Source organism: Rhinopithecus bieti, unplaced genomic scaffold (genome assembly GCF_001698545.2).
Source record: "Rhinopithecus bieti isolate Rb0 unplaced genomic scaffold, ASM169854v2 scaffold_5497, whole genome shotgun sequence".
NCBI lineage: Eukaryota > Metazoa > Chordata > Mammalia > Primates > Cercopithecidae > Rhinopithecus > Rhinopithecus bieti.
In genome coordinates, this window is record NW_016805006.1 from 1,492,261 (window position 1) to 1,504,762 (window position 12,502).

General features: G+C 39.0%; 1 protein-coding gene across 2 annotated transcripts in view; it reads left to right on the forward strand.

Moving 5' to 3' along the window:
* Positions 1–12,502, forward strand: part of APPBP2 (amyloid beta precursor protein binding protein 2) — a 76,968-nt gene that overhangs the window by 17,523 nt on the left and 46,943 nt on the right. Inside the window, exons 2-4 of one of the 2 annotated variants that reach the window (XM_017870831.1) lie at positions 6,116–6,204; positions 10,288–10,316; positions 12,100–12,251. In XM_017870831.1, coding sequence (XP_017726320.1) covers positions 12,131–12,251 — 121 coding nt within the window. In that variant the 5' untranslated portion in view covers positions 6,116–6,204; positions 10,288–10,316; positions 12,100–12,130. The remainder of the gene's footprint in view (positions 1–6,115; positions 6,205–10,287; positions 10,317–12,099; positions 12,252–12,502) is intronic. The other variant, XM_017870830.1, reaches the window with a different exon arrangement.

Sequence of the window (12,502 nt, forward strand, 5' to 3'; positions counted from 1 at the left end):
TTTTGTATTTTTTAGTAGAGACGGGGTTTCACCGTGTTAGCCAGGATGGTCTTGATCTCCTGACCTTGTGATCCACCCGTCTTGGCCTCCCAAAGTGCTGGGATTACAGGTTTGAGCCACCGTGCCTGGCCCAAAAATATTTTTTTAAAAAAAGAAAATATTGAATATATATTTTGTACTAGGCACTGTGCTAGGTATTGAGAATATAGTGGTAACTATGGTCACCTCATAGAATGTAGAGTGTGATGAAATAATATATTTAACAAATGACCGTTTAAGTGAATGCATGCATGTCTTGATGTTACCATGGAGGTAAAAAAACAGCGTGTCATGAGAAAGTTTAACAGGACACAATTTAGATTGCCGAGTCAGGGGAAGATCTCAGAGGAAGTGACATAGTAGTTGAGAGGATTTGTATGAATTATAAACTAACCAGGCAAAGAATCATGTTACCATTGCTTCATGTAGAGGTAGTAGCATATGTGTGCAAAAATTATGAGCCAAAAGAAAGCTAAGGTGGCAGGAATGTAGGAGACAGGGAGAAACAATAGTAAACAATGAGGTCAGAAATATAGGCAGACATCAAGGCTGGAGGCAGTAGCTCATGCCTGCAATCCCAGCACTTTGGGAGGCCTCGTTGGGAGTATCACTTGAGCCCGAGTTCATAGACCAGGCTAGGCAACATAGTGTGACCCAGTCTCTACAAAAAATAGGAAAATTAGCCAGGCATGGTTGTGCATGCCTGTAGTACTAGCTACTATCTGGGGCTGAGGTGGGCGGATTGCTTGAGCCCAGGAAGGAGATTGAGGCTCTAGTGAACCATGATCATGCCGCTGCCCTCCAGCTTGTGAGACAGAGGCCAGACTGTCTCCCAGGGAGAAAAAAAGAAAAAGAAAGAAAAAAAGGCCGGGCATGGTGGCTCACACCTGTTATCCCAGCACTTTGGGAGGCCGAGACAGGTGGATCACCTAGGTCAGGAGTTCGAGACCAGCCTGGCCAACATGGTGAAACCCCATTTCTACTAAAATACAGAAATTAGCTGGGCATGGTGGTGGGTGCCTGTAATCCCAGCTACCCAAGAGACTGAGGCATGAGAATTGCTTGAACCTGGGAGGCAGAGGTAGTGAGCCGAGATGGCACCACTGCACTCCAGCCTGGGCGACAAGAGTGAAACACTATCTCAAAAAAAGAAAAAAAAAAAAGCAGGGGTCACGTGGCTTTTAGGAGCTCAGAGGTAACATTAAAGATTTTGGATTATGTTCTACAGTGAGGGTGCCATTTAAATAAAGGTTTTAAACAAGTGAATGGCATGATACGAGATTTTTTTTAAACAAGATTCTGGCTACTGTATGTACAGCGATTTTGAGGGAGACAAGTGGTAGTGGAGACACTAATTCTATCAAACTTTTACAGTAATCTAGGTGAAATATTTGAGATATAAATCCTATACCATATATATAAACATTGTATTATCATTTCAGGTTCTTATATGATGCATATATAATGTAGGTATACAATTTAGAAGCAAAGGTGGAATTTTATTACCCTTTTCAGGAACTTGTTCACTTCATATATATGCATGGTCATTTTTCCTTGATAACAACCCGTTTTCATTTCTGAAGTTTTTGGCTATTTAAAGACTCTGAGAGAGTTCCAAACATGAATGAGATGCACAGGTTTCATTGGTATATGTGAGTGTGTGCGTGCAATTATGTGCCTTCAGGTTTTCTTAGAACATAGGTGTTTTTTGGTTGGTTGGTTGGTTTTGAGACAGAGTCTCGGTGTCACCCAGGCTAGAGTGCAGTGCACAATATCAGCTCATTGCAACCTCTGCCTCCTGACTTCGAGCAATTCTTGTGCCTTAGCTTCCCAAGTAGCTGGGACACACAACCATGCCGGGCTAATTTTTGTTTTTTTGTTATAGTCAAGGTTTCACCATGTTGGCCAGGCTGATCTTGAATTTTACCCGTGATGTAGTGCTTAGGAAGGCAATGTTAGCAGGTAACTTTTAATAAGGCTCTGATATAATTTATTCCATTTAAAATTTTGATAAATCTGGAATTCATTTTTGTTACATTTTATTAGGTAGGCATCTTTGTTTACCCATTTTTATACACTCTTTATTAAGTAATTTTTTTCTTTCCTCAGTGGTCTTAAAATGCTTCTTTTGTCATACGTTAATTTTTATATGCACTGAGGTCTGTTTCTGAACATTGCATTTTGTTCTGTTGGTTGGTCTATCTTCATACCTGTATGATATTGTTTTAATTGTATTTTTATTGTCTGTTTTTATCTCTGGTGGGAGATAATTTGCCTACTTCTAGAAATAAGCTTGTTTTCCTTTAAGGAAAACAACAGCTAAAAGTAGTTGATATAGCCCTTAATAGCTTCATTATGCTACGGGTACATAATATAAACACTGTAATGGACTAAAATAAGTTTTAAAAATCTTATATGAGAATCATTACCGGAACACAAAGCATCAGTTTCCTCTTTTCTAAGCTCTGTTTCATAAGATGTATAAATCTATGAGGGGATTAACCTTTAAATCTTCTATGATTTCTATAAAATATTTTAAATTGTCCATTTAATACTTTTAAAATTTCCTTTTATATTATCTTCAAGAGGCAATGTAGGGTAAGTTGTTAAGAACATGGATATAGGGACAAACTGCCTGGGTCAGATTCCTGCTTTGCCCCATCCTAATTGTGTAATTTTTGAGAAGGTTGTTTAACTCTAAATGCCTCAGTTTCCTTGTCTGTAAAAGGATAGAATGAATAATTTATGAAAAGCACTGAGAACAGTGCCTGACACATAAAAGATCTCTGTATGATTAGAAGCTATTTTATTCTGGATTGGTATCCAAAAACCCCTTTAATTCATAAAAATGTATTAATTTCAGGCCTGGCACAGTGGCAGACACCTGTAATCTCGGCACATTCGGAGGCCGAGGCAGGTGGATCACCTGCCTGGCCAACATGGTGAAACCCCGTCTCTACTAAAAATACAAAAATTAGCTGGGTGTGGTGGCGGGCACCTGTAATCCCAGCTACTCCAGAGGCTGAAGCAAGGGAATCACTTGAACCTGGGGAATAGAGGTTGCAGTGAGTCAAGTTCACGCCACTGTACTGTAGCCTGGGCAACAAGAGCGAAACTCCGTCTCAAAAAAAAATTACTTTGCATTTTTTAGATAAACTTGGTAAGGATGAGTTGAAACAAATTACCCTTTCCTCACAATTTAAATGTGATCCTATTTTATTAACTAGAGAAACTCATGCCTGTAATCCTAGCACTTTGGAAGGCCGAGGTGGGCAGATCACGAGGTCAAGAGATCGAGACCATCTGGCTAACAATGGTGAAACCCTGTCTGCACTAAAAATGCAAAAATTACCTGGGCGTGGTGGCGCGTGCCTGTAGTCCAGGCTATTCGGGGGTCTGAGGCAGGAGAATCACTTGAACCTGGGAGGCAGAGGTTGCAGTGAGCTGAGATCACGCCACTGCACTCCAGCCTGGGGACAGAGTGAGAGACTCTGTCCCTCCCCCCCACAGAAAAAAAGAAAAAGAAAATTTAAACAGCCAAATATAGAATCTCATTTAGTAGGATACACCAGTTTTTAGTCATTAAAGGAATACGGTGAATTGTAAAATAACATAAATTTTGTTTTTAGGCAAAGTAGTTGTATAACTTGTTTTTTATTCTTTTTTTGTTTTTTTGAGACAGAGTTTCGCTCTGTCACCCAGACTGATGTGCAGTGGCATGATCTTGACTCACTGCAACCTCTGTCTCCTGAGTTCAAGCGATTCTCTGCTCCTGCCTCCTGAGTAGCTGGGATTACAGGTGCCCGCCACCACGGGTCTGTTTAATTTTTGTATTTTTAGTAGAGACAGGGTTTCTCCACGTTGGCCAGGCTGGCCTTGAACTGTTGACCTCAGGTGATCCACCCGCCTTGGCCTCCCAAAGTGTTGGGATTACAGGTGTGAGCCACCATGCCCAGCCTATTTATTCTATTTTTAAAAAGAAATTCTAAGCCTTAAGTTTGATAATGATGACAGTCATTTTGGTAAGAAGCGAAGATTTTTATCTTAGTGTTTTTGGAGTGTGTGTTTGTATTTATTTTGATAACTGTTCTGTCGCAAATCAGAAATTTATCACCTCGTTAAGCCCATGTCATGAGAATGTGGTCGTAAGTTCTCAGCTTTATTTTCCCTGAGTTGTTCTGTTTTGGTTGTCAAGTAAATAAGACAGCAATTAATAGTAGTGAATTTTACAGCATGCATTCCCAGAAACTCTTACTTTTCTGTAGCAGAAAACAAAGTCCTCTATACGAATAGCAAATATAGGCTGAACGCAGTGGCTCACACCTGTAACCCCAGCACTCAGAGAGGCTGAGGCAGGAGGATCACTTGAGCCCAGGAGTTCGAGACTGCAGTGCTGCATTGAGCTATAATTGTGCCACTGTACTGCAGCCTGGGTGACAGAGTAAGATAATAGATAGATAGATAGATAGATAGATAGATAGATAGATAGATAGATAGATAAAATAACAAATCTTTCCTGATGAAGGTTTTTAATGTTAACATAAATGTCTAACTATTACGTGAAGATAACATTGCTGCCTTTCCTTCCTGAGCATGTCCCCTCTCCCCTGTAGCAGTTATACATTTTTTGAAGTAGTCATTATGGATTTGGATTAATATATTTACCTAATTTGACCTGACCTCCATTGTGACTAGTGATTTATACCCAAGAGTGTGCTCAGCTTTTATTATGTTTTTTGTGCACAAAGTAAACTGGCCCATTTTGAGAGTGACCTTGTCCTCTTTATGAAACCCATGTTCTCTTTATGAAACCCATGTTCTCATCAACTGAGCTGTTAAGTGTCTGTAATATAAAGTCAAATAAATCCTGCTTTCTAGGGCACTGTATTATTTATATAGCACATGTAAATTCAGAAGTATTTGGTCTTGAGATCAGGAGTTCAAGACCAGCCTGGTCAACATGGTGAAACCCTATCTCTGCTAAAAATACAAAAAAAAATTAGGCGTGGTGATGCATGCCTGTAATCCTAGCTACTAGGGATGCTGAGTGGGAGGATTGCTTGAACCTGGGAGGCAGAGGTTGCTGTGAACCGAGATTGCACCACTACACACTGTTGGTATTGTATCGCCTGGGCAACAGAGCAAGACTCTGTCTCAGAAAAAAAGCATTTGGTGACATTGAGGTGGGTTGCAAGGAGGGACAATACTATTTGTCTTTGTGTTTATTTATTTATAATTTTTTTGAGACAAGGTCTCACTCTCACCCAGGCTGTATTGTAGAGACAGGGTGTCACTCTGTTGCCCAGGCTGGTCCCCAGCTCTTGGGCTCAAGCAGTCCCCTTGCCTCAACCTCCCAAATAACTGGGACTACAGGTGCAGTTTATATTTTATAAATTTATTTATATTTATAAATAGGATCTTATTATGTTGCCCAGGCCTGTCTCAAACTCCTGGCCTCAAGCAATACTCCCTCCTTCGCCTCCTTAGTAGCTGGAATGACAGGCTCAAACCACAGCACTCAGCCTTAAAATGTTATTTTAAATTGTAGTTCTAAAAAGTCAGAATGTATAAACGATTATGACATGATTAGAAATCCTGCCATCCTGTATTACTGTAGACGTGCTTTACTATTGGTGTGTTTTTGAAGTGTTATACCCAGGACTGAACTGAGATTTTTGAGGTGGCCATATTGACCAGCTCTGTTTTCTGGACATTATCTTTGCTATTATTTTGATAATTTTACATTGACTCTCCAGTTTTGTTTAAGTAAAAAACTTAACAGTTTAATATTTCTTTAATTATTTTTATCTGTATTTAATAAATACATAATTATACAGCGCTTTGTAGTACTTGCCATGTTCCAGGTACTGTTCTAGGTGGTTTACAAATACCAATTTGTAACGATTATACACTACTATTAAAATATTTTTATATCAATTGTAGAAATTTGTGTTACATTTCTTAACATAAGCATCTTTTCTGAAATTAGTCGTTACATTTATCAAATATGATTAAAGTAAAAATAAGAATTAAATTGCAGAACTTTTAAGTCATAATTAATTGTTTTTTATTTCAGCTTTACCAACAGGGACGATTATGTCAACTGGGCAGTGAATTTTGTGAATTGGAAGTTTTTGCTAAAGTACTGAGAGCTTTGGATAAAAGGTAAATTCTTTTTTGTTAAATTGTAAAATATACATAACACAAAATTTACTATTTTAACCGAATTCAGTGGCATTAAGTATATTCACATTGTGGGCCAGGTGCAGTGGCTCACGCCTGTAATCCCAGCACTTTGGGAGGCTGAGGTGGGCAGATCACGAGGTCAGATCAAGACCATCCTGGCTCACATGGTGAAACCCCATCTCCACTAAAAATACAAAAAATTAGCTGGGCGTGGTGGTGGGCGCCTGTAGTCCCAGCTACTTGGGAGGCTGAGGCAGGAGAATGGCATGAACCTGGGAGGCGGAGCTTGCAGTGAGCCAAGATGGCGCCACTGCACTCCAGCCTGGGCAACAGAGTAAGACTTCATCTCAAAAAAAAAAAAAAGAAAAGTATATTCACATTGTGCAACCATCAACACCATTTATTTCCAGAACTTTTTCATTACCCTAAACAAAAGCTCCTTACCCACTAAATAGTAACTCTCCATTCCCTCTTCCCCTTATCCTGTGTAGCCACCATTATACTTTAGATGAGTTTAACTGCTCTGATATCCCATATAAGTGGAATCCTATAATGTTTATCCTTTTGTGTGTGTTATATTTCATTTAGCATCATGTTTTTAAGGTTCATCTATGTTGTAGCACAAGTTAGAATTTTATTTCTTTTTATGGCTAGATTATATTCCATTGTGTGCATATACCACATTTTGTTTATTCATCTGTCAATGGATATTTGGGTTCTTTCTACCTTTTGGCTAGTGTGAATAATACTGCTGTGAACATGAGTGTAGAAATGCCTCTTCAAGCCCCTGCCTTCAGTTATTTTGGTTATATACCCAGAAGTTGAATTGCTGGATTATATGGTAATTCTATTTTTATTTGTTTATTTTTTAAGACACTTAGTTTCACTATGCTGTGCAGGCTGCCCTCGAACTCCTGGGCTCAAGGGATCCTCTTTCTCAGCCTCCCTGCCAGCTGGGACTACAGGCGCTATGCCACTGCACCCAACTCCTATTTCCAATTTTTTTGAGGAACTGTCATACTGTTTTCTATACTTTTTTTTTGAGACAGGGTCTTCCTCTGTTGCCTAGGTTGGAGTTCAGTGGCATGTTCGTAGTTCACTGCAAACTGAAACTCTCCTTGGCTCAAAGCCATCCTCCCACCTCAGCCTCCTGAGTAGCTGGGACTGCTACCACACCCAACTAACTTTTTTTATTTTTAGTAGAGACGAGGTCTTGCTATGTTGCCCAGGCTGGTCTTGAACTCCTGGATTCAAGTGATCCCCTTGCCTCAGTCTTCCAAAGTGCTGGAACATAAATTCATTTTTAAGTTACTTGTTTTTTAAAATTCCACTACACCTCTTGTTAATGCATAAAGTTATGTTTATTTTTGACTAATTTCTTATATGGTTTAGAAATTATTTCGTAAATATGATTGTATCAGAAAATTTAGAGTGGATAAAATAATTTTGCCTCATAAGTGTAGCACCAATATAAATCTATAACATTGTTTCATTGAGAAATTGTCTCAGTTAGTTTTTCCATATACCTGGTATTATTTCACTATGAATTATGTTTATTTGCAGTTGCTACCAGAACCCCTGTCTTACCTGTTTCCAGTCACTACTTCCCCTCCCCTAGGGTAACCACTAGATTAATTTTATGTGTTTTAGAACATATTAAATAAAACATACAGTTTGTGCCCTTTTGTGTCTGGCTTTTTTTTTTTCCCCAGTATTGTTTTATGAGAATCACCTATGTTACGTGCAAATACAGTGTGTTCATTCTCGTTGCTGTATATATATGGTGTTTTATTACATGAATATAGTAGTATTTATTCTATTATTGATGAATATTTGGGCTGCTTCCAGTTTTTAGCTATTATAACTCATGCAGCCCTGAACATTCTTGTAAATGTTTTTTGGTGAACATATGTATGTATATCTATTAGATATATACCTAGAAGTAGAATTTGAAAGCAATTTAAGACAACTCAAGGAGTCTTTGCCAGCATCATAGAGAATATAGTAAAAATATTGTGGCACTGATTGTACAACCCAAATAGAAGCTTGGCGACAAAAAGAAGATCATTTGTTCTGCCTCCTTCTATCACTTTTGGAAAGTTAACACTTTGACAGTTTAGCTTTTTGAGTTCAAGAAAGGGAGATTGAATTAATCTTCCTGTTGTAAGTATCATCATGTAGTAGTATTAGCTACAGATCTGGCTTTTCATTGTATTTGTGGTTTTTTTTTTTTTTTTTTTTGGGGGGGGGTCTCTCTTCCATCACCCAGCCTGGAGTGCAGTGGCAAGATCATGGCCCACTGTAGCCTCAACTTCCAGGGCTGAGGTGATTCTCCCACCTCAGCCTCCCAAGTAGCTGGGAATACAGGCATGTGCCACCACACCTGGCTGATTTTTTTGCATTTTTAGTAGAGACGGGGTTTCGCCATGTTGCCCGTGCTGGTCTCAAACTCCTGAGCTCAAGCCATCCACCTGCCTTGGCCTCCCAGAGTGCTGGGATTACAGGTGTGAGCCACCGTGCCTGGCCTGCTTGCTGTTCTGTTTAGTGTTCTTCTCTAAGTTTAACTGCCATTAAGTTTTCAGGGGTACATAGTAGGTGCATTTATTTATGGGTTACATAAGATACTTTGGTACAAGCATGCGATGTGTAATAATCACATCAACATAAATGAGGTGTTCATCACCTCAAGCATTTATCCTTTGTGTTACAGACGATCCAGTTATATTCTTTCAGTTATTAAAATGTAGAACTAAATTATTTCTGACTATAATCCTGTTGTATTAGCAAATAATAGATTTTATTCATTCTTTCTATTTTTTTGTACCCATTAACTATTTTCATTTGCCTCCCTCTCCCAGTTACCCTTCCCAGCCTCTGGTAACCATCCTTCTTCTCTCTATATCCACGAATGCAATTATTTTAATTTTTAGCTCCCACAAATAAGTGACTACATGCAAAGTTGTTCTTTCCTTGGCTGGCTTATTTTACTTACCATACAGTTCCATCCATGTTGTTGCAAATGACAGGATCTCATTCTTTTTTTATGGCTAAATAGTACACCATTGTGTATATGTATCACATTTTCCAGATGCTGTTTTAGATGCTGGGGCCATAGCGGTGAGTAGGATCCACAACGTCCCTTCCTCGTGGAGTTTGTATTTTCGAGAGGGATGATAAGATAATAAGTAAGTCGGCTGGGCGTGGTGGCTCACACCTGTAATCCCAGCACTTTGGGAGGCCAAGGTGGGTGGATCACCTGAGGTCAGGAGTTCCAGACCAACATGGTGAAACCTCATTTCTACTAAAAATATAAAAATTTAGGCCAGGCACGGTGGCTCACACCTGTAATCCCAGCACTTTGGGAGGCTGAGGTGGGTGGATCACCTGAGGTTGGGAGTTCGAGATCAGCCTGACCAACATGGAGAAACCCCGTCTCTACTAAAAATACAAAATTAGCCGGGCGTGGTGGCACATGCCTGTAATACCAGCTACTCAGGAGGCTGGGGCAGGAGAATCGCTTGAGCCTGGGAGGCAGAGGTTGCAGTGAGCCAAGATCGCGCCATTGCACTCCAGCCTGGGCAACAAGAGCAAAACTCTGTCTCAAAAAAACAAAAAAAAAATTAGCTGGGCGTGGTGGCGGACGCCTGTAATCCCAGCTACTTGGGAGGCTGAGGCAAGAGAATCGCTTAAACCCAGGAGGCCGAGGTTGCAGTGAGCCGAGATAGCGCCATTGCATTCCAACCTGGGTGACAGAGTGAGACTCTGTCTCAAAAAAAAAAAAAAAAGTAAATAGCATGATTTCAATGTTCAGGGGTAACTTTGAAATGTGGCCTGTATACTAAGACTATAGAGCAACTTCTTGATTAGTTGATTAAAATTAGTCTGTTAAAAAAAATCTGATAAATAAGAACTTCTCATTTTGGTAAAAGAAGACTAGAAAAACTTTAAAAAACATTCCTTACTCTAAAGAAAGGATAACTTTGGGAGATTTGAATCTCTCTAGGTAGTTTTAAACATGGCTGTTGTAAAGATTTAGTGGAATACCTCTTTTTCATCTCTTAGGTTATCTTTCACCAAATCCAAATCCTTTGGTAAGTGTTTTACGTATTTGTAAAACTAAAAGCATGTAATTTGACCTTTTTTTCCTTTATCCAAAGCAGTGACTCTGTTATTTACAATTTTGTTTAAAAGGTTTTTTTCTATTGAAATGTAATTCACACACCATAAAATTCACCAGTTTAAATTCTACCACTCAACTATTCACAAGATTTTGCAACCATCACCACTGTCTAATTTTAGAAAATTTGATCACCACAAAAAGAAATCATTAACAGTCACTCCATTTCCTCTTACCCTGGCTGACTATTTCCTCAGTTAACAGTACCTATTTCCTCAGTTTCTAGCTGACCATTAATTTACCTTCTGTCTGTATGGATTTGCCTAGTCTAGATATTTTATATAAATTGAGTCTTATACTGTATGGTTTTTTGTGACTGACACATTCACTTAGCATAATGTTTTTAAGGTTCATTCATGTTTTGCTTGCATCAGTACTGCTTTCCTTTTTAATGGCTGAATAATTTTCCATTGTAAGGATAATACTACATTTTGCTTATCCAGTCATCTGTTGACGAACATTTGAGTTGTTTCCACCTTTTGGCTATTATGAATAATGCTGCTGTGAATGTGGTTGGGCAATATTTTGTATGTGTGTTTATAGTCTCAGTTCTCTTGAGTATATACTCAATTCTCTTGAGTATATAATATGATAACCGTATGTTTAACTATTTGAGGAATCGCTAAACTGCTTTTCGCAGCAGACGTATCATTTTGTATTCCCACCACCAATGTATGAGGATTCCCATTTTTTCACCTCATGACAACACTTCAAAAAAAATTATAGTAGGGTGCAGTGATGGGCGTCTATAGTCCCAGCTACTCTGGAGGCTGAAGCAGGAGGATCTGAATTGAGACCAGTTCAAGGCTACAGTGAGCTATGATCATGCCATTTCTCTCCAGCACGGGTGACAGAGCAGGACCTTGTCTCTCAAACAAGCAAACAAACATAAATAAATAAATGCGTATTTTAAAAAATTATATTGGGTTTAAAGAGGTATCTCATTATGATTTTGGTTTGCATTTCCCTGATCATTAATGATGTTGAGCTTCTTATTTCATGTTTATTGGCATTTGTATATCTTTTGTGGAGAAACATCTGTTCATATCAGCTGGGCGCGGTAGCTCATGCCTGTAATCCCAGCACTTTGGGAGACCGATGCGGGTGGATCACGAGGTCAAGAGATTGAGACCATCCTGGCTAACACGGTGAAACCCCGTCTCTACTAAAAATACAAAAAATTAGCTGGGCATGGTGGCCCGCGCCTGTAGTCCCAGCTACTCGGGAGGCTGAGGCAGGAGAATCGCTTGAACCAGGGAGGCAGAGGTTGCAATGAGCCAAGACCACACCACCGCACTCCAGCCTGGATGACAAAGTGAGACTCCATCTCAACAAAAAAAAGAAAAGAAATATCTCTTCTATCTTCATTGCCTTTTAAAATTGGGTTATGTACCTTTTATTGTGAATTATAATTTGGTTTTAAAGCCGATTTTAAAAGTTAGCTTCATCCTTCTTTGTCATCAAGTTACACATTGTGTACTTTTCCTGAATGTTGTAGGATCACTCAGTTATCCACTGAGTAAAGAGGTTAGGCTAAATTTTGAATTATGGCCTCATAATTGATAAGGCAAAATGCTTTTAATCTTGTTCCATCCTGGAAAATAATGATGCTTTTATTTAAAAGAAAAGCAGTTAGCACTTTCTAAAAGGAAAAAAATAAATTACCTCTATAAAATAATCGTTTTCTTTTCTTACAGACATTTGCTTCATCATTGTTTTCAGGCTTTGATGGATCATGGTGTTAAAGTTGCTTCAGTCTTGGCCTACTCATTCAGTAGGCGGTGCTCTTATATAGCAGAATCAGATGCTGCAGTAAAGGAAAAAGCCATTCAGGTTGGCTTTGTTTTAGGTAAGTAATGGTAAAACAGAAGTATTTTGTCCTGTGATGGACTCAGAATTAAACCTGCTAACAAAGAATTCTTCCAGGACTTTCCGAAAGTCTACATAAGAAGGTTATGAGAAGAACATCAGAACCACTTAACCCTGTGCCAAAGCATTATACTATACATTTAAGTAGTATCTTTCTAAATCCTTATGACATTCCAACGAAGTGATTGTATTAATAACATTTTACAAATGAGGAAACAGACTCAGAAAAGT